At 56.4% G+C, this 21,342-nt stretch overlaps 2 protein-coding genes across 7 annotated transcripts; one reads left to right on the forward strand and one right to left on the reverse strand.

Moving 5' to 3' along the window:
- Window positions 1-1,563: 1,563 nt before the first annotated feature.
- On the forward strand, window positions 1,564-13,699 carry LSM14B (LSM family member 14B). 6 transcript variants are annotated; one of them, XM_022597532.3, is made up of 10 exons: window positions 1,564-1,871; window positions 3,681-3,844; window positions 4,953-5,088; window positions 5,862-5,978; window positions 8,164-8,331; window positions 8,562-8,639; window positions 8,854-9,015; window positions 9,365-9,515; window positions 11,296-11,481; window positions 12,066-13,699. In XM_022597532.3, exons 1-9 carry the CDS (start codon window positions 1,745-1,747, stop codon window positions 11,465-11,467), a joined length of 1,275 nt encoding a protein of 424 aa, XP_022453240.1. In that variant the 5' UTR covers window positions 1,564-1,744; the 3' UTR covers window positions 11,468-11,481; window positions 12,066-13,699. The 6 variants fall into 6 exon arrangements, with proteins under 6 accessions (XP_022453240.1, XP_022453243.1, XP_089753265.1 ...); XM_089897137.1 differs by lacking the exon at window positions 1,564-1,871 and adding an exon at window positions 2,309-2,973; XM_022597535.3 differs by lacking the exon at window positions 5,862-5,978 and having other exon boundaries at window positions 1,606-1,871.
- A 1,830-nt stretch (window positions 13,700-15,529) lies between these two features.
- On the reverse strand, window positions 15,530-21,316 carry PSMA7 (proteasome 20S subunit alpha 7). Its single transcript, XM_022597740.2, has 7 exons — window positions 21,116-21,316; window positions 18,971-19,097; window positions 18,187-18,311; window positions 17,406-17,528; window positions 16,811-16,930; window positions 16,100-16,162; window positions 15,530-15,757 (listed from the first exon to the last, which is right to left on the reverse strand). Exons 1-7 carry the CDS (start codon window positions 21,209-21,211, stop codon window positions 15,665-15,667), a joined length of 747 nt encoding a protein of 248 aa, XP_022453448.1. The 5' UTR covers window positions 21,212-21,316; the 3' UTR covers window positions 15,530-15,664.
- Between the last annotated feature and the right edge of the window lie 26 nt (window positions 21,317-21,342).

Raw genomic sequence — 21,342 nt, forward strand, 5'->3', positions numbered from 1 at the left:
GGGGCCGCGCTGTCCACCCTCTCCTCACCAGCGCAATTCTCCAGGAGCAGAGATGCACCGGTAAATCTTGGCAGATCGATTTAGAAGACTTTTCCATCTTCTCTTCTGCTCCTTCTGTGCTCCCTTTTCTCCAACCCAATACTGTTCTCTTACTGTTGCCGGGTGCTGGTGGAATGGGGGGATTCACAAAGGGCAGGCGGGGCAACTGTCCTGTGCTGGGTCTCGGTCTCCTCTGTAAAATGGGGAGTCAGAGCCTATGTGCAGGTTGCCGTAAGGTGTTCCCTGCAGCGGCTTTCATTTTTCGTTTGGCACTTATTGTAAGAAATACACTTCACATCTTGATCAAGTACCCACTTAAATGCGTGTAAGTAAAATAAATGCTTCACAGAGCAAGCGCACTCTCACTGTGAGATGCTCTCTATCTCATTCTGTTTCATTTCTATAAAATGCTGGTCACCACTCACCAAGTTTTTTTCAGGACATACTACTAGTCGCTGATCTGAGGTCAAGAGGGAGAGACAGGCAGAAAGCAAGCGCAGACATAATCACCAATCGAGCAAAGGGATGTGCAGGCAAGAAGGGGGTCTGGCGAACAGGAGGGGGCGGCCCGTTTCTCCACTTCACAGCGAGGCCTCAGAGCCGGAGCCGGGCAAAGCGGTAAGCAGGCCAGGTCAGGCGCGTGTCGGAGGCCCTGGTGGCCGGCTGGGATTTATTTTAAGGGACGCGGAACGCCACCGCAGGTTTGGGGGGAGGGGCGGGATTAAAAGAGAAGATGCGCTCAGCACCTTATATTTAGCGGCTGACGCGCCGGAAGCGCTCGTTACCCGCAGTTACTACTGCGCCCCATGCGCGGAGCGCGGCCCCCACCTTCACCTCCTGGGCAGTGACCCTGGTCCCCCGCCTTCGCCCCCGGGGAGGAGACCACCCCTCACCCTCCGTCTTCACTCCGCGGGCTGGCCCGGCCCCCTGTCTTCTACCCCGGGGAAGAGACCTCCCGGCCCCACACCTTCACCCCACGGGCAGTGACCCCGGCCCCCGTCACTCTCCGGGGAAGGGACCCCCCCAGCCTTTGCCCCTGGGGAAGGTGACAGTGGGGCGCATCCCAGCCTTCCGGCCCAGGAGGGGGGAAACCGTCTGGTACGCTGCTGTAGAGGGGAAACTGAAACCGGGAAACACGATCCACAGGTTCCCCGCACCCGGGTCCTGAAAAGGGCGGTACGCGCGGCGGGCGGAGCTTTGGCGCCCCGCCCCCTCCCTCACACGTGCGCCCCCGCCCCTCCCGCGGACGCGCGCTCCGCCCCGGTCGATTCCCACCCCTCCTCCAGGCCCGCCCGCCGGGTCTCGTGTTCCCACCCCGCGCGGGGCCCGCCGGGAGCCAGCCGAGAAGTGGGGCGGAGAGCAGGGGAAAGCCCGCCGGGTCAGGCGGCGCTTGCTACGCAGGCGCGGAGCGCGGGGCTGCCCCCAGGCCGACAGCGCGGCCATATTTAAAGGGAGGCCGGCGAGGCGAGCCAATGGGCGGTGAGCGTGCGGGGGCGGGGCGTGGCGGCACAGGACCCGGATGTGGCTGCTGCGACCCCTCCTCCCCCGCGTTACCCTCACAGCCCCCCGGCCGCGCGCCGTTGCTCGCTCTCTGGTCCCCGCGCAGGCCCTCGGGCGGCGGTGAGGCGGCGCAGAGGCGGAGGAGCGGGCGGCGAGGCGACCGCGCGGAGGCGAGCGGGCCAGGCCCGGCCGGGCGGCCGCCGCCATGAGCGGCTCCTCGGGCACCCCGTACTTGGGCAGCAAGATCAGCCTCATCTCCAAGGCGCAGATCCGCTACGAGGGCATTCTCTACACCATCGACACGGACAACTCCACGGTGGCGCTCGCCAAAGGTAGCGCCCCGCGGCCGCCCCAACCGCCCCGCCCCCGCCAACAGCCGGGCCAGCGCCTCCTCCGCCCTACCCCCCCCCCGGGCGCCCCTCCGCAGTCCCGCCTCACCCCTCGGGGCGACCCCCACATCCTGCCTGCGCCCGCCGGGGCGCCCTGGGCCTCCGCGCCGCTCCCGCCCCTGCCCTCCGGGGCTCGGCTTGCACAATGGGCTCCCCGGGCCCCGGCGGCAGCGTAATTGTGCGCGGCCAGCCCGCCCTGCTCGGGGTTGGGGTGGGGAGGTGGGGGCGGGTCCAGCTCCCGCGGTGCCGCCGCCCCCCCCCGTGCGGCGTAGCCCACCTCTGCAGGTGGGGGGTCGGCGTTGCTAGGCTGTTTCCTCTCCAGCTGCCCGAGGGCGGAGGGGGCGGCTGGCGCCGAGAACCCGGTCCCTGTGGGGGAGGGGTGGGACTAGGGGCCCGGAGTCTCCTCGGGGCCTCCCCAGAAGGCTGGAGAACGAGAAAACGCGACTTCTGCAAGCCCTTCTGGAACCTATTAAGCAGCTGGGGCCTTGAGCCTGAACAAATAACCACGTTTTAATGGATTCTCCTGTCGGGATAGGAGCATCGGTTGGCTGCTCCATGCTCCCGTTTAAAGCGTCTTCCTACTCTAATTCAGACGTTTTAGTACGTGGGTTTACCCTTTTGTGACAGACTCCTCCCTGCGGGCGCTGGTAACCACGCTGAAGTCCCTGGGAGACCTAGAGAAAGATGGCTGTACTGTGGCTCTGCCGGAGTCCAGAGCCCTTTCTGAGCGTGTTGAGGCAGGAGGTGGGCCCAAAGTTTCTTTGTCTTCGTCCTCCAGGGACGATGACTAGTGTCCTTCCCCTGCCTCTTGGAAGTGCTGAGTGCGGCCAGGTCTGCAGAAACCCTGTTTGTTTGGTTGGTCTTGTTAGGCTGGAGACACTGGGCTGGGCCTCTAAGGGTCAAGGCGCAGCTACGTGCTCCTGTGTTAGAGGGAGCCTCCTCCATCCAGGTCGCAGTCAGTTCCCAGCTCTGGGAGTAGCTCCTTTGAAAGCCTCGTATTTAAGTTTTCCGATAGATGCGTTGCTCCAGGACATAGTTCAGTACTGTAAGATTTTGGGGTCACTTGTACTCCCCCCGTTGGAAGAACCGAGGCCCAGCGTAGCCCCTGGTCCTCAGCGGGAGTTGTGCTAGGATTAGATAGAGGCTGCTTCACGCCCAGCTCTGCCTCAGAGACCTGAGAAGGAGGCACTTGCTTGGGCTCCTTGAACCCTGCCGGTAGGGGTTAATCCCCTAGGAAACCCCTCCGGCAGACAGACGCTCGTGGTGTGGGTCCACGTTCTGGGCCGCTTTCTCCCATTGTTTCTCTACCAGCTCCTCCCAGGCTCCTCGTGGGCAGAAGGGTGGGGATGACACTCAACCTGCTGGCTTTTCTCAGAAGAAAACAGACTCCCCAGGGGTGGTGTGTTGCGAGGCTTCAATCAAAAAGCAGCTTTGGGGCTGTTTAATCTGCAAAGTCAGATGTGAATGGGGGGGCGGGGGGGATTTGCAAAGCAGGCGTTGTTTGTGGGAGCGCTGGCCTTCCGTGTTTGGAAGGGAGACCGTCAGGCTCTGAATCGTTTGTGGTCGTCTTTGCGACCTAGAACTTTTCGGAGCGTTGCCAGCTGGGGTCTTGTAGGTATTGTCCGTTGATAATCAGGGGTGGAGCAGTTGAGGCGTGGAAGCTGCGTGCTGTGGATGGCCCCTACGGGAGGGCTGACTGAACGCACTTGGCTGAGGATGACAACGTAACCCTTCTCTTTCTCAACCCCTGAGTGAGGTCCTTCGGTACTGAAGACCGTCCCACAGATAGGCCTGCCCCCCCTAGAGAGGAAGTTTATGAGTACATCATCTTCCGGGGGAGTGACATCAAAGACATCACCGTGTGCGAACCTCCGAAAGCCCAGCACGCGCTCCCTCAGGACCCCGCTATTGTTCAAGTAAGTGCGCTGCCCCGTGTCTGCCGTGGGCGCTGTCTCTAAGAGGCGCCGGCTTCCAGACGGAGCCGGGTGTCATCTGGCCAGAGCACTCAACTCGAGGAACAGCCTCTTCATGAAAAGCAGTTTAACTTTGTCTGGCTCTTGGCGTTCTGTGGGAGGCTTCATCTGTGGCGTGCACGGGGTGTGCTGTAGAGTGAGGCCGGCCCAGCGTGTTGGGCGGTGCAGGGGCAGTGCTCTTAGTCTTGCCGGCACCCGGCGTTTGTCCTTTGTCTCGGGTGGGTAAGCCTGAAGCCCCGGTGCATGCCGGGAGTGAGAGAGATGCTAGTAGGGACTTGGGACAGCAGGGCTCGCTCTCCCAACACTGCCCCGATGATAAAGTCAGCGTTGTGGGATGCTGAATTCGCAGGTGTCACGCCGTGTGCCTGCCTGCTGTGTTATGACGTGTTCTGCCCAGGATTACTAGGGAGTCCAGGCTCATATCTTCTTGGCTTGTAAACCTCGACTTTCACCGACTCCTGCGGGGCTCACGCTGCAGGAGGGGCCGGGACAGAGCGTGCTCCCTGCGGGGTGGGGCTTGCACGCTGGGCTGTGTGGGCACGTGGAGAAGCTCCGGGCCAGACTTCTGAAAGGTTTGAGGTGAGCGGTCTTGGGAACTCCAGAAGAGGGAAGTGCTCGAGCCAGGCCTTGAGGGACGAAGGGGCCTCCCGGGAGCATGGGGAGCTGGAGAGAGGACGCCGCGTGCAGGTAGTTCCTCGGCTACACAGCTGTGCCCCGGCGTGTTGGGGCCAGGGCCCAGGTGAGGACGCCATCCTCGTCCCTGGCAGAGCCTGGACTCCCTGACGACCGGCAGTGGGGCCACTAGAGGGGTTCATGGAGTTAGGAGAAGGTCGTGTTAGAATTACCTGGCAGGTGAAGCTGGGGGTGAACGTGGAAAAGGCAGCTCTGAGCCCCTTAGGCCACCCTGGGGGCTCACACGCCCCTCAGTGCCGCCTCAGCCTCCAGGAGCAGGCTGACGAATCGGGCTGCCTTTCCCGGTCTGCACGGTGCTCGCCAGGCAGGGTGACAGGAGGGCCTGGAGCTGCTCTCACCTGTGTGTCTCATTGCTCAGTCTTCCCTGGGCTCGGGCTCGGCCTCCTCCTTCCAGCCACACGTGCCTTACAGCCCCTTCCGAGGGATGCCGCCCTACAACCAGCTGGCCGCCAGCTCCCTGCTCAGCCAGCAGTATGCCGCTTCCTTGGGTTTAGGTGAGTAACCTTTTGCTACCTGGTCAAGTGCCTGTGCCGTGACATGCAGGAGTGGGGCCAGACCCTGGTGGTGGGGACGCTGTGTTCGTGCCATGTTCAGCTGGCAGTGCATACTGAGCACCTTCTTCAGTGGCCCTTCAACTAGTTAGAACGCTTAGGAACTCCTCAGTTGAGTGGAAGAGGCAGCAGGGTGAGTTTTGGAACAGATGAATCAAATCAAAATTCATTTAAAGTGTCAGCCTGTGTCTGGGTGGAAGTTGTGGTATGTCTGGTTCAAAGAAGAAATAACCGATGTGTGTAATTACAGATGAGTTCTAACCATTTGCACATTTGTCAGCCTATAAATATAAAAGTTAAATGCAACGCCCACCTATCCTATCCTTTTACCATTCTCGTGTCAGTGCTTTGCTCAAAAATGAAGTTTCCCCTAAGGTTGAGTAAGGTTCGCTTCTACACGCATGGAGTGAGAGTCACCCTGGCCATAGGTTTGCGGCACATTCAAACCACAGAGTCGCAGGCATCACCCCCTTCACTCGTAAGAGTCACATGCTTCTAATAGAAGAACCTGTTGTCTTGATTGCTGCTCCTGGGGTGCAGGAGCCCTTCTCAGCTTGGCTCCCCATTTCTAGATTAGGCTTGTGTGAGCAAAGTGTCCTATGAGAGATGGCTGGGCTCTTTCCAAGCCTGCTATACACAAGACGAGTTTCTCATTACTTATTTGTGTGCCTTTTTTTTTTTTTTTTTTTGCTCTTTTCTCCTTTATCTTCTTTTAGAAAAGTTGGTAAGCCCTCCAGCCTCAGCCGCGGCTTCCAGCCCTAGTTCTTCTCCATCTCCACAGCCCGTTTCAGAGCTTGACATGTCCTCAGAGTCACATCAGCTCACTTCCAAGGGTAACAGCAGTTTTGCAGAACTGCATGCTGTCTTGCGAGCCATCCTGAGCGAGGGGGTAAACCAGTAGACCAGAATGACAGTAGCTGTAGCAGATAATTTGCCAAGCCCGTGGATCAGTTAAACTGCCTCTGTGTGTTTCTGCACGTACTCCTGACTTATTAACTCTCACAGTTTTAAAGAGGGTATTAGAAAGAACCAGCAGTGCCCTTTGTTCGCTCTCCTGGGTCCAGGGTCTGTTTTGACCTGTACTGTGATTGCCACGTATGGGAAATGTCCCTCTGCACAGAAGGCCACTTCCTGGGGTTTCTGCTGGTCCTAAATGCAGTGTAGGTTGCTGGGTAAGACTGCAAAGCGACCCCCCATGTAACAGGCATGCTGCTCTAGGATCCGTGTGGCACATTCCTCACCCATCCAGGGCGTTTAGCATCGGGGGCCTTGGGTGTCTTTGTAAAATGAAGCACCATTAAAATTGGGTGGCTAGCCTGAGTTGTTGACCGGGTGAGCAGTGGGCCTGATGACTGGCTTGGTAACACTGGTTTGTCCCACCTGTCTGCTGGGTGCCGCACCTGTGGGCGGTTTTTTGCCCGTTCTGGGCCTTCTCCTTTCACCGGAGGTCTGATGTGAGAGCACCGTGTGCGCCGCCCTCACCTTTGCAGAGACTCTGTCCAAGATGATACCTGGGGCTTTCATTATGGCACACAACTACTGTCAGTCTGTTACTTTGCATGTGTTGCTTTCCTGCATGGATGCCAGTGGATCTGAGTACAGCGGTAGTGATGTTTTTTTCCCCACTTAAAAATTGCACAAGGTAGTTCATTGTCCTTAGGGTCATTTACATAAAACTGCTCTTAGGGCAAGATAGTTTGACTGATCTTTTTTTATGAAAAGCAAATGAGCCCAAGATTCTTGCCCTATCCAGTTACAGCGTGAGCAGGAAGCAGCTGTCTTGCTCAGGGAGGGCCGTGCTGAGTGAGGCGCTAGGCCAGAGAAAGTGGTCTAGGTCAATGAATGCCCATCGCAGAGGACACTTAAAAGTACCAGTAAGGGGGCTTCCCTGGCGGTCCAGTGGTTAAGAATCCATGCTTCCACTGCAGGGGGCACGGGTTCGATCCCTGGTCGGGCAGAACCAGGATCCCGCATGCCGCATGGCCAACAAAGAAAAAGAGAAAAGTATCAGTATGTAGGGCCTGCCCTTTGAGTACTTTTGATCCGGTTGTGAGGGATTTCTCAGAGTAATTTCTGACAGTAGTTTCTGCTCTATGTTTAAAAACAAAGGTAGACTGTCCAGTCTTCACTGTGTTGGGCTGCCCCTCCGATAATAGTTACTCCGTGGTTAGGGCTCATTTTTTTCTGTCTCAAAAGTCTGTGCACCTCCACCCAGTCCTCAGTTGTCCCATTTAAACAGTGCCCACCGGAACGTGGGAGAGGGAAGGGAGGAGATGGCCTGATGTGTGTGGCACACCCTTCTCTGTCCTCTTGCGGCAGAGGCCCGTCTCGTGAGGGGGACCTCCACTGAGGCCGGGTTCTGAGCACTCCTGCGCTCAGGCTTGGTGATGCTGTGTAGTGGGAACAGACTCAGTGCAGCGCCGTCTCCAAGGGCAGCCTGGGAACCCTTCGTTTCTTACGATGAGCCTTCACCCGGAGGAATGCAGGCTGTTATTTCTCTGTAGTCAGCTCTCATCACTTCATCCTTTTTGGTTTTGTTGTTTCTTAAGCAAAAACAACAGTGTTCTAGAATTTTAACTTCAAAGGCTGAGCACTGCATTTTGTGGAAGATGCCAGACTGGGATGGTTCTTGTCCAGCATGGCCCAGAGCGAAACACATTCTCAGACTGTGAATTCACCGGCATCTCGGGACTGTCGAGCCCCCTTGGGGTTAGAGCTTGTGTGGTTTGGGGGAAGCTTTTTCTAAGCCGCTTGAGAGGTGCTTATTGTGCTGGGGTGTTTTTCCCTCCTCCGGATGCCCTAACTGGGGGAGCCTGCTGGCTTTTTTGCTGCCTGGGCTAGACGCAGAGGGGATGGTGCGGGGTGGGGGCTTTGCCTGGGTTCGGTAAAACCTCTCCAGGCGGTTGCCTTCCTCCTGCTGCACAGCCAGCTGGAAGAGGAGTGGGGGGAGGGGGGCGGGGGGCGAGGGGGTGTGGCCTTCTCCTCGTCTCTGTTATTAACCTCTCCTCCTCAACTCAGGAGCTGGCTTTCCGGCTGTCTCAGTCAGCAAGAGCCCCATGGTGGAGCAGGCTGTCCAGACTGGTTCTCTTGATAACCTGAACACCAAAAAGCTGTTACCTGGCAAGGGCACCGCGGGGATGCAGCTCAACGGGCGCCCAGCCCCGCCAAGCAGCAAGGCTGCCAGCGGTACTTAAATACTCACTCCCCTGGAGTTTGTTCGTGTTCTCAGTGGCATAGCGCTTCCTGGGGTTCTTTTTTATCCTTTAATTAGACACCCCCACCCTGTAGGCTTTTGCAGGGCGGGCTCTTGCGCAGTCCCCGGTGGCGCCGCCCTGCTCCCGTCGCCAGACTCTGCTCCTGTCCCCGGGCTCTGCTTTCGCAGGCGCTTTGCCTTACTCTTCCTTTTTGCGCCTTAGATGTAGCTCAGCCGGCAGCTGGGCAGACTCAAGGGCAGGTGAATGACGAGAACAGAAGACCTCAGAGGAGGCGATCAGGTAACGGCTGTTGCCACTTGAGTTCTGGGGAGCCGAGAACCACCCAGTCGCCCTCCGCTTACCGCTCCTGCCTGCTTCTCCGTGGGTGACGGTTTCAGGGTGCTGGGCTCAGCGGCAGCTTCAGTGTGCTCTGTCCCCGCTTTGTCTGCTATCTCACACCGAGTAATGTTGAGTTAGTGGCTTACCAGCCAGGGCTGTCCTTTCCTTCTCACAGGGAACAGACGAACAAGGAATCGCTCTAGAGGGCAAAGCCGTCCAACTACCGTCAAGGAAAACACAATCAAGTTTGAAGGCGACTTTGACTTTGAGAGTGCAAATGCCCAGTTCAACAGAGAGGAGCTGGACAAAGAATTTAAGAAGAAACTGAATTTTAAAGGTTTGAAAATTTGCCCCACCCCAGGAGTGTCCACGGCGCAGGTCAAGGAGAGCCTGGCAGGGGCGGGGGGCAGCTGGGATGGTGGTCGGCGGGGAAGCCATGCTGTCTGAGGAGTTCCCAGGAAGGAGAGGAGTCGGGGGGAGGCGCGTGCTCAGGGGGTGAGAGCGGGTTGCAGGGCCCAGGGGTGGATGAGGCGAGCAGCCAGCAGAGCTTTCCGCGTAGTGCAGGACACTCCCGGCCGCTTCCCTGAGGCCTGAGCACAACCCTTGAGTGGCCCCGCGAGGACCTGTCCTGGTGGAAGGTGCTTTGTTTGCTCCTTGGCCTCTCAGTGCTCTGCTTCTCTGTGTAGACGACAAAGCTGAGAAAGGGGAGGAGAAGGACCTGGCGGTGGTGACCCAGAGTGACGACGCGCCTGCTGAGGAGGACCACCTGGGGCCCAACTGCTACTATGACAAATCCAAGTCCTTCTTTGACAACATTTCCTCTGAACTCAAGACCAGGTCAGGGGGCTGTGGGGCCGGGCAAGGCCTGGGGGAGCTGGCGGGAAGACACTCTGCCCGCAAACTCTGAGACTGGGGCACGCTCTCTTGGAGACCAAACCCAGATCTTAGGTTCAAGGCAAATCTCTTAGGCTTACATTTTTACTGTAATGGGTACGTCAGGCCCAGCGGTGCCAGCGGTAGGTGGTGGTGTGAGAAGCCCTGGCAGTCACAGGCACCTGAGGGATCTGACCCAGGTCCCGGCCCCTCTTTGCTCAGCTGCCCCTTTCTCATCAAGGTTGGGCTGGACTACCCTCCCTACCGTGTCGATGTTCCCGTTCTGTACCACCTCGCCTGGGCCTGCTTCTTGGTCTGACCTTGGTGGCCTGAGGCCCTTGCTACCTGAGGCAGCTGGCAGGAGTGTCCGCAGTGTTCTTTCACCCACCTGATTGCTTGAGGCCGGGGACTCTGTCATATGCTTTGTTTTTAGCACCCAACAGCTGGTGCTCAGATGTTGCCCGAGAACCAGCTAGACAGTAAACGAAGTCTACACAATGGGCATGGTGTGGAAACTCAGATCCTTTCGTTCACAAATGGAGTAGCAGACACACTGCGGGCACTGGGGGAACAGCAGAAAGCAAGCTGGGAGGTCCCCATTCCCCCCACCACCCCTCTTAGGTTTTGGCAGGGGAAAGAGATAACAAAAAAACAGGCGCACGAGATAACATCTAGCAGTGAGGCGGGAGAGGTTGGGGCATGTGTTGGGTGTGAGGGGAGTGGAGCGCCGAGGTCTCGGGTGAGGTTCGGGAGCCAGTGGGAGGGTGAACGCAGGACAGGGTGTGAGGTGGAGGCAAGGCGGAGGTGGGCACATGCAGCTGCTGTGTGGCTGGAGCGGAGCCTGTGGGGGGTCAGGGAGGAGCGGTGAAGATGGGACGGTTGCTGCCGGGCTTTGTAGGTCACGGTGACAACTGGCTTGGGGAGAGCAGTGCTGTCTGAGGTTTCACTGCTGCTTTGTGGAGAGTGGGCAGAGGTGGGGCAGGCATGGAAGCTGAGTGGTCACGTCAGAGGCTTTGGGGTAGTGGGCAGTGCTGGAGGAGGGGAGAGAGGCTTGGCCTCTGACATGCCCTGAAGGTTTGCTGATGGGCTGTGAGGGGAGCCTGGATGGCTGAAGGCTGCGGTTGCTGCTGCCTGGAGTGAGGGGGGGGGGCAGCAGAGCAGGGGGTCGGGCTGGGTGTGTTGCGTGTGAGCGGCCTATAAGCAGCCTTGTGGCACACAGTTGGACACTGGGGGGTCCTTGCTGGAGGTGCAGAAACGAGTGTTGGCGGCGTTGGTGCTGCGTCCGCACCTCCCCCAAAGCGTACGTGTCATAGCCTTGGGGACCCTGCTCCGTTTAGCCCAGTCCCCTCCTCATCTCTGGAGACTCATCTGGAGGGGTCTGTGATCTGCTCCAGGTCTCGGAGCCTGCACGGGCCCTGGGCCTAGCAAGCAGGGAGGGCTTCCTTCATAGCACGCTGCTGTTGCGTGCTGGCCTTAGATGACGCAGGTGTGAGAGGTTTATACTGAGCAGCCCCGTCCAGTGGGAGACAGGTCTGGTTGGAAATTGGGCTGGGAGCCCCTGCAATGTTGAGTCTCAGGCTCCAGTGTCCTGATGGGATTGCCCCCCCAGTGGCTCCAGTGACGAGTCACCATCTGTCCATCGGTCCTTTCTCCCTCCCCAGGCTGTGTGAGGCTGGGGCCTGGCTCGGAAAGCTGTGAGGAGGTGCCCACTGTAGTCGGTCTCATGCTCCTTGTCTTGGTTCAGTTCCAGGCGGACGACGTGGGCTGAAGAGAGGAAGCTCAACACGGAGACCTTCGGGGTGTCGGGAAGGTTTCTTCGTGGCCGTAGTTTCCGGGGTGGATTTCGAGGGGGCAGGGGCAACGGTGCAACCCGTCGTAACCCGACTTCCCACAGAGCTGGGACTGGCAGGGTGTAAGGAGGCAGCTGAAGGTGAGTGAGGGGAGCTTTGGGGTCCTTTAGTGGGAGGGCATCCGGACGGGGCTGCCCAGGTAGGAGCCACCTCTTCAGAAGGAGCTTAGGAGCCGGTGAGCGTTGGTATCGAGGCCAAACTGAGGCCCCGACCCTCTGAGTGAATCCCCCAGGGGGCTCTTGGGGACGGTGGGACCCAGGCCCCGGGGTTGTCAAAGTGAGGGTCCAGGTGCAGGAGGGCTGGGTGCTCCCCACTCCGGTGTGGTCAGGAAGGAGAGATGGTTACAAGCCAGGCCTCAGCTCCAGCCTGGCCTTGCACTGACCTTGAGTCTGCATTTTTAACTAGGTCGAGGGTGACGTGTGTGCCCCTTAGGGTCTGGGCGTGAGTGGGCTTTGGGTGGGACCTGGAGCTGCCTCCCCCCCCCCCCCACCCCGGTGTGAACAAAAACGATGACTTTGGGTTGTGATGGGAAGGTCTGGGAAGCCCCAGCCTGACTTGGGGTGGGAGGGAGGTTCAGCAGTCCCTGTTCTTCATTCACGGTGCTGGGCTCAGGCTGCGGAGCTGCCTGGATGTGCTCACTAGATGTTGTGTCTCCTCCTCGCAGGCTCTTGCTGAAGCGGCACAGACGCCAGACTGTGTCTACGAGGATGTTGGAAAACGCTGCACTTACTGTGGGAGACGTGGGTCACTTTGTTTACTGAGTTTGGAAAATTCCCATGCTACTGCTTATGTTTTGGACTGAACTGAACTTGGACGTGGTCTGAGTTAGAACCACTTTTTTGGGGGGACGTGTATGTGGGAAACCTCTTTGAGGTATCTTGGCCTACTTTTCCTGTTTAGTTGTGCACAGCCTGACGCTAAGGTTTTGGTATTTTGCAGAAAGGTTTCTAGAGCGAAAGTGTGATCCTCACTTTGTGACCTTTTTTGGACAGCTTTGATTTTTAACGTGGAACCAAATCCCATTTGGCAAATGCGGCAGCCAGGTGCATCTCTGTAATCCAACTGGCCGCTGGTGCTGCTGGCCTGACACCCACTGCCACAGGCGGGGCTTAGGAGCCAGGCGTGGCCAGCACGGGGGCATGGGGGGGGCCTAGGGCATGGAAAGCGGGGTGTCCCACCATCATGTTGTAGAAGCAAACCAGACGACCCTGACCTCAAAGTAGAGGGCGGGGTCGGGGTGCTGGAGGTGTAGGATGGGGCCCTGAACGGGAGGGAGCTGGGAGCTGTCACTTGGAGTGTGGCTTCCATAGGAATCCGGGCTGGGGGTGAGCACCCAGGACGAGCTCCTCTGCGGAGTTCCTCTCCCTCCTGCCCTCTCCCTGCCAGTCCCTGACCCAGGCCAGTCAGCGTTGGACTCTGGCCGAACACTGTTCGGTGTCTCATCCACTTGGAAATGAGCCAGTCTTTTTTTTTTTTTTTGCAAGGTCAGTTGACCGAGAACATATTTCCTCTCAATTGTAAATAGTTCTGTGTTTTTGTTTTACTGGTGGGTGGAGGGAGGGTGGGGAATATAAATTTGTTGCATGAGCAAAGGGATCAGACCTTCAGTAGAAGCATGCGTCCCTCTGACAGGGCATCGTGGTGAGCATAAGCGCCTTGGTAACTAAATCCCTTTAAGTAGGCGGAACGGTTTTAGTTCTGTATCGATTAAGTTACTGTAAAAGCTTAGGTTTATTTTTGTAGGAGTTAATGGCTAAGAATTAGAACATAGCAATGCGGCTGCTCTGTTCGAGCAATGGAAACTTGTAATTATAAACAAACATGCAAACCTTTAAAACTCTCTTCTTCTGTGCTCTGGAAATAAATAATCCTGTTGACTCTGTTGCCCGAGTTACATCATGGCTCACATGCCCTTCCCAAGGTAGGTGTTGTGTGCAGTTCAGATTTGGGGGACATCTCGCACTCTGGAGTGAGACCTGGCCAGTCTGGGTACAGGGCAATGAGCCAGGCCCTAGGTTACTGAGAGCCACCCTCCCAGGGTGAGTGGTGCTGTTTTCCAGATACTCTGGACACTAGTTTAGAGAACCTGCTTCGGAAGTGGCCCCTTCGCTGCCATAATACAGCTTCCAAGCTCCCCAGAACTTCCATGTCGTTGATGCCTTAGAACCTGTTACAGGGCTGGACCCTGGGACTACAGAGAAAAGCCAAGACTTAGCTGGTTTCAGACTGAAAGCATGTAATTTCACTGCAGTGGGTTTCCAGGCGATTTTTTAAAATATAAATTCATTCATTTATTTATTTTTGGCTGCGTTGGGTCTTCGTTGCTGTGCGCGGGCTCTCTCTAGTTGTGCTGAGCGGGGGCCACTCCTCGTTGTGGTGCGCGGGCCTCTCACGGTGGCCTCTCCTGCTGTGGAGCACGGGCTCCAGTAGTTGTGGCAACGTGGGCTCAGCAGTTGTGGTGCACGGGCCCAGTTGCTCTGCGGCATGTGGGATCCTCCCTGACCAGGGCTCGAACCCATGTCCCCTGCATTGGCAGGCGGATTCTTAACCACTGCGCCACCAGGGAAGTCCTCCAGGTGATTGTTAAAAAGCACTCTCAGGACTAAGGCCCACCTGGCCATCTGTGCGTGATTCAGGCTGAGAGGAGGACCAGACAGCAGGCCAAGCTGGCCTGTGACATCTGGATGCAGCCTTGTGTTTGGCCAGCTTCCTTTTCCGGGCTGTCTACCACTCTCCAGCAGATCCTGAGCACTGCTGGTAGTTTCAGAATTTAACAAACTCTTAGCAAATACCAATTAAAAATAAAAACCTTCCACAGCTGACCTGCTACACGCAACTGGCCTTAGCACTAATTCTAAACTAGGTAGTTTTTGTTTGTTTGTTTTTGCGGTACGCGGGCCTCTCACTGTTGTGGCCTCTCCCCTCGCGGAGCACAGGCTCCAGACACGCAGGCTCAGCGGCCACGGCTCACAGGCCCAGCCGCTCCGCGGCATGTGGGATCCTCCCGGACCGGGGCACGAACCCGCGTCCCCTGCATCGGCAGGTGACTCAGCACTCAGGCTAAAGAGGTATTTCTCTGCTAGAGATTCTAAATATAGTTAAGTCACAGTTTACCACCTATGACTAACCTTGCTATTAAAACTTAAACTGACAGTCATTGTGACGATTAGACACTTTAGGCTAAGTTTAAAATATATCTGGGCCTCCTTACCCCTATTTATTTTGGCCGCGCCGCGTGGCTTATTGGATCTTAGCTTCCCTACCAGGGATTGAACCTGGGCCCTCAGCAGTGAAAGCACCAAGTCCTAACCACTGGACCACCAGGGATACGCTTTAGTCCTCTTTAGAAGCTTGATGTATATATGCCATTGAATGAGAACCCAGTACAAGAGAAGCTGTAGACAGAGCAGAGCCCTGGCGTTGGAGTCCTACCAACCACTGTGGTCAGAAGAAACAACCAGCCCAAGGACTCTTCTAAGAAGCCTTTTGTGAGTTCTCCTGGGGCAAAGGAAGCCAAAAAGCAACGCCATCACCAGGGCTGGCGGCAGGGCCTCTGGAGAAGCAGCAGAGTTGTGCAGGAGAAGGGTGGTTAGGGTTCTTCTGTAAACGCAGAGCTTAGGACCATGACTAACCCTGCTGTGGACTGCAAGCTAAAAGAAGGGTAATCTTTCTGGCTAAAACAGTGAGGGAGGGTAGGGAATAGCCAGCACCGGAAGTCTTAGGTAGAAAACAGGAGGAGTGTTGACTTGATCTACTAGAACCAGAAATTTAAGACAAGTTCCACAGCTACTGCTCTGCAAAATGAGCTCAAGATGTAAACTGAGCACTGTGTGTCCTCGTGTCCTGACGTCATATTCATTAAGGACTCGAACAAAGGTGTAAAAAGAAACATTCTGTTTAGAACTCCTGAATGGGAGAAACCCTGAGTTTCTGCAACCACAGCACCTGTCTACAGCAGTGTGGACCCCGTAAAGCCTTCCCACAAGCCCCAAGGGAGGAGCCCCACTCGGCCGTTGCCTTGTCTTAGAGCCTGGCGAGGAGCTGGGAGGAATTGCTCCAGAGACCCAAGGCGAGCAAGCTTTCTAAAGAGCTATCAGTATACCTAAAGGATACATTAACCCCTAAAAGAAAGGTTAAAAAACAAGGACGTTTATTGTAGGACACGTGGACAGTATGGATAATTGGGACAGAAATGCCTACATATCATTTGGAAAATCAGCCATGATTTGAATTTAAAAATCGCTACAGGCAAAATTTCATTCATCATGATGCTTTCTTTTGTTTCTTCTTTTCATTTTCTTCTTTTTCTTTTTCAATCTCAGCAACATATTTCTCAATTTCTTCAGGATTTAAAATCTATCAAAGGAACAGTGTATGGTTAGTCACACAAGGACCCCCGAACATAGGCCCCAGATGCCCCTTCCAGCTGCTTCTACAGGAAAGCAAGGCCACATGTGCCTGACCCAGGGAACAAGCTGGAACTGATGGGTAGGTGATAATTATAAAGCAGAAGCAAACGTGCACAGCGGACGTTTTCACCACGCGAATGCTTTCTTTTCGACTCATTTGTGGGGATCCTTGGAAAGAACCTTTCTTGGGGCTAAAGCCACAGCAGAATGGCCCTGAATGTGCACTACCCCTGCCCTGACCACTGGGAACACTCCGTAGGTAAGGACAGCAAACCAACTTGGTGATTACCTTGAGGGGTTGATCTCGTCTCATGACAGCAAGTTCTATGTTTTTGCCGCCTGACTGAACCACCTCGGAGGAGAGAGAAGAGCGTTAGATGCCTCACCCACCTCAAGACCAAACAGCGCCCTTATGTGCCCTGTGAGCCTGAACCCAGCACTGCCACACAGGGGGAGAGGGTGGGACACCGGGGTCCCAATACCCAAAGCGTGTGTCCTAGCTGCACACTGATGTGGCCAGTCCTTCGCGATACCCTCCTGTCTTGAGGCAGCTGGATTTGGGCGGGGTTGCTGGTCCCTCCTCTGCACAGCAGGTGTGCTCACGGCCCTCCCATCTGTTCACAGCCTTTCCCACCACTAAGCCCGGACGTCTGGACCCCCTCTGCCTCTGGCTTAACCCCCTAGCACCTCTAAGGACGGCTTCCACCCATTATTCCCAGCACTTCTTAAGTCCCTGACTCTATAGCAGTAGCTCAAGCCTCAGAAAGGCTGAGCGCTTGGGCAAGCCACCTAGCCTCTCGGTGCCTGGACTGCCCAGACGTATAAGGAGCTGATACAGCCCCAGAGCAGTGCCTGGTGCTACGGTTGGCACCCTCACCACCTCCTTGTTGCGCACACGTCAGCTGCTCCATTCTGCGCTGTCCGTTCTGCCCAGCCCAAGTACCAGCACCACGGCGTGCGCATCTTCAACATATTGCCCAGATTTCAAACACAGACTTACTTCCAGGAGGGCCTTGATAACCAGCTTAATAGTCAGGTCGTCTGTTTCAATGGCTTCGTCAGTATAATTCTTCTCTAGAAATTCACGCACTGACTTGGCACCCCTGCCTATAGCGTTGGCCTGAAACAGGGACGGGTGTTACACGGCACAGAGTGCGACAATCCAGAGCCAGCCCAAGAAAACGACCCCCACCACCAGCCCCGTGGTCCCGCCAGTGCCACCCTGCTCCCATGTGCTACGGTGAGGGGCAGCCTGGTGGGAGGCGGGCCTGTACTCCAGGCCCTGCCCCATGGCTTCTTTTTGCAAAGGGCTATTTGGAGTTGGTGCTGATTCCTACCAAGAAAGGGATTCTACTGAAAGACACGTGGGCAACTTGACTACACCACGTATCCTTACACCTCGCTGTCCTTTACTCCCAAAAAGCAACGCTTAACAACTTCTCAGCTCCCGTGTCACAAGTGTGTCGTGAACACTTGTGTATGCGTACACACCTATGTATACGATTAGGCCAGCTCAAGGTCCCAATGGCCTCCAAAGCTGCTTCTACTGGCAAGATGGCCCAAAACAAAGCCCCTCTGTTTTGTCAGGGACTCACCTTCCAGGCATGGTACGTGCCCGAGGGATCAGTCTGATAGAGTCGGGGGGTACCATCAAAGTCAAAACCCACAATAAGGGCAGAGATGCCAAACGGCCTGCGCCCGTTGCTCTGTGTGTAGCGCTAGTGGAAAAAGAGACACAGTGACACTGCTGCCTTGGCACGAAGGCCCCCCAGAACCTGCCGTAAGTAAAATACACATGGTGTTCTAAACACAGCTTTTAACGAAGGGATGAAAATAAATTAAGCCCACGTTCAGGTTATTTGCGATTCAGGTGAGAAATGAAAGGAGCCCGTGGTTTTCAGCATTCCTCCTTCTGTTGCTGCATTTTCATTCTCAGAAAGACCAGAACTGCATCATGAAGCACAGCTGGGGCTGCTTGGAATTATTTTGACAGCAGACACAATCTGGCTACACATTTTGGTTCACAGGTGACTAAGATTTCACCAGAGTGGGCGTGGCTTTCAGCCCCCTCCCAACTGCTTGGTGACTGGTCATTCAAAATGACAAGACAAGAACTACATCATTTCCCTCTGGAAATATGAATCTGGACTGCCCCATGTTACTAAATAAGAACACGACAAATGCCACTTAAAAGGATAAATGATGGTAAAATTACAGATATAGAGAAATCCAGGCTAGGACCCTTGCGTGGAACAAGCATGGTCTAATCTCCCCACAGTGACGTGTGCGGCCACGTGAAGTAATGCGGCAGGACACTCCACGACAAAGCAGTGACTGCTCGTAACTAGCCGAGCCACGGCAGGCAGACACACCCACCTGCTTCAGACTGGCGATGTACCGTGTGATGTACTCCACGGTGACCGGGTCCTCCACGGTCAGCCGGTGGCTCTGGCATTCCACCCGCGCCCTGTTGATGACTATCCTCGCGTCAGCAGTGAGGCCTGCAACGAACACAAAGAGAGCTCCCCCTGAGCCACTGCTCGTCCGGCCAATCGTCGAGGCCAGTGCAGATCACATGAGTGGACAGCAGTTACCCTTGGCCGGTCCTCTGGTACCCAGCACCGAGATCATTCTGAGTAACCAACAGCGGAACCAGCAGCCTCTGTGAGCTTCTCTGAGAAAGCTGCGTGTACGAGGAGCTGTGTGTATTTACACAGGCTGTAAACACGCTAATTTTTTGACAAAGCAAGTCAATCTCTAGTTTAGGTAAACTGACCTCCCCGCTGAGGAAGGAAACGAATGAAAACCCAGAAGTGCAAGAACATACGGCACATCCCGAGAGCAGGGTGCTGTCCAGCTCTCCCCACTTCACGGGCGCACAGTTAGCTGTGACAGCTGACCTTTCTCCTGCCAGCAGCAATGGAGGCGACAGCACAGCACCTCATCCCGGGGTGTTTAATCATTTGGCCCCTATGCTTCAGCCTCCTGGGGAGGACCTCCCCCTGCAACTGTGGCCAGCCCTCTTCTTGAAGGCCAGCCGTTTCTTTTGAATGATTTCAGGTTACCCAATTTTCACGTCCCTCAACAGCCCTTCCACCAGGTTAACCTCCAGAGTGCTGTTCAAGGAGACTGAAAAATACAGCACGGGCCCCAGACTTACCCGCGAATGCCATGCAGACATTGTCGTCCAGAGCACAGATCTTCCGCACTGTTCTTTCATCCTGCAGTTTGGCCACTGACTTCTTCTCCACACCAAGAACAACAATGTCTTTTCCTCGGACACCAACCTTCAAGAAATGGCAACGCTGCACTTAAGGAGCTGACACGAGGTTCTGCCAGCAGGCACGGAGCACTAACAGCGCGTGCCAACGTGGTCCTGTGAACACCCTGGGGGTGGCACACACACCCTGCAAACCGTGGGTCTCGATCCACTTTTGGCAGAGCTAGTCCAGGTATCACAATCTAGGTGCCTAGTCTCGTGCCTTAAAATACTGATACGTAGTTTCAGTTACAGCACAACTAAGGAATAACTATTATCAGTGTGTATGTGTACACGTGTCATTTCAACCCAGTGAATCAGAGAGTCTCTGGAAGGCTTGAGTGTGAGTCCGTAACAATGAAGTCAGGTGTCCTGAAAGCAGTGTTGATGTGGTTGTAAAACTATACCAAAACATTCCCCTCTCTCGTGCACTTTTTTTCTTTTTGGCCACGAGGCTCATGGGATCCTAGTTCCCCAATGAGGGATTCAATCCAGGCCACTGGACCGCCAGGGAACTCCCCCCTCCTGCACTTCTGAAAACAATGTGCACAGCGGCAGGGAAGTGCCTGATACGGCGTCAGGCGGACAACGTATCAAGTATTACAGGGAGGCCCATGGCTCTCTGTTTACGGCTGACACTGTAGCGTGGAGAAAAATGTATTAAAAACATGGGGGGAAAAAAGTCACTGACTGCCAGTTAAACCCCTCAATCGAAGCAGCAGCAGACCCAAATGAGACAACCACTTGGAAAAGCAACCTCTTCTCTTAGTTTAGAGCGGGGGTCTCTCAGCCTCTGCCCTACAGGCACCTGGACCAGCTAATTCGTCAATGTGAGGGGCTGTCCCTGCGCACTGTGCAATGTTTAGCATCATCCCAGCCTCCACCTCTGTAAGTCTCCACGTGGGGTGCAGAGAAGCACTGATTGGCAGTGCTTCAGATTTCAAGGAGCTTTCTGGTGAATTGTCTTCCATGGTCTTCAAAGTTCCCAAGGGAAAGAAGGCCAGGCCCAGAGACAGGTTAAGCAAAGGTAGCCACCCTGGCTGACCCACAATAGTATGGGGATGGGGGTGTCAGCTGACCCCAATAGTCTTTAAGCTGAGGCAGGTCACAAGATGGATTTGGGGCCTTAATTTCAAAAAAGACTCAAGAAACGAAAAACACTTCCAAGTTTACAGAATCGTGTGTGTTCTCTCTCTGCCCACTCAAACCTCTGAAACACCAGATAAAAGATAAACCATCATCCATTCTGACCGATCAGCAACCTGACATGTGTCTTGAGGACAACATGTATTTATTATATCTGAAGCATTGGTCTAAATGAGAGGCGCGCTCGGGTGCGACGGGACAGGGGTCTGGCGCAGTGACCAAAGGGACGGAGGACTCAGCAGTTGGACCCAAGACGGAGCCTGCCCGCCGCGCCGGCGGCCCGGGAACCGCAGGGTTGATGCCGACACCGGCCGCTCTTTGTTCTCGAGGCCGACCCGGACTTTGAGAGCAACTGCTTTCCGCGGGGGTTGGGGGGTAGTTGGCTACCTGGGAGCTGTCCAGACACAGTTCGCGGAATCACTTACTCCCTTAAGGAGCGTTCCTGAGCGGGCAACGGGCGGGCCCTGCCTCTCGGAGTCGCGCGCCCCGGCCCCGCCCGGCCCCCAGCCCCCCAGGTCCACGCGAGGGCCCCCGCCAAGATGGCGTCGGCGCCAGGCGCGCGCACGGCTCCGGACACGGACGCGGGGCACCGAAGCCAGCGGCCTGCAGAGCGCCTGCCGAGCCACTAGCCGCCCCGCTCGCCCGGACGCGGAAGCCGGCGCCCAGAGAGCCGCCCCGCCTGTCCTCACGTCTCCCGCCCGCGGCTCGCAGCGCCCCTTTCCCGCAGCGACGCCCACGTCGCGGCTTCCGAGTGCGCCCCACACCATCGTGCCGCCCCAAACCCCGCACCACCGCGCGCCCGTCAGCGCGGACCCCAGGGAAGCTGGTCGGCAAGACGCGCCCGGGCCCCACCCAGCCGCCCGGGCCTCCGCCTGCCCGGCGCCCGGCCTCCCTGCTCACCGCGGTCGAGCCCTTCTTCACGGCCTCCTGCGCGTACTCCACTTGGAAGAGGTGGCCGTCGGGCGAGAAGACGGTGATGGCGCGGTCGTAGCTCATGCCGGCGGGGAGACGCTATCAGGACCGGGAAAAGCGCACACTCACGGCCGCGCAGGCCGCGATTCACGACGCCGCTGCGCCCACCCCGCGCGCCCGCCCCCAGCGCCGGGGACTGCGCTGCCAGCGTAAGG

Source organism: Delphinapterus leucas, chromosome 15, assembly GCF_059928025.1.
Source record: "Delphinapterus leucas isolate spDelLeu-1000000601 "Yukka" chromosome 15, BTC_Dleu_Yukka2, whole genome shotgun sequence".
NCBI lineage: Eukaryota > Metazoa > Chordata > Mammalia > Artiodactyla > Monodontidae > Delphinapterus > Delphinapterus leucas.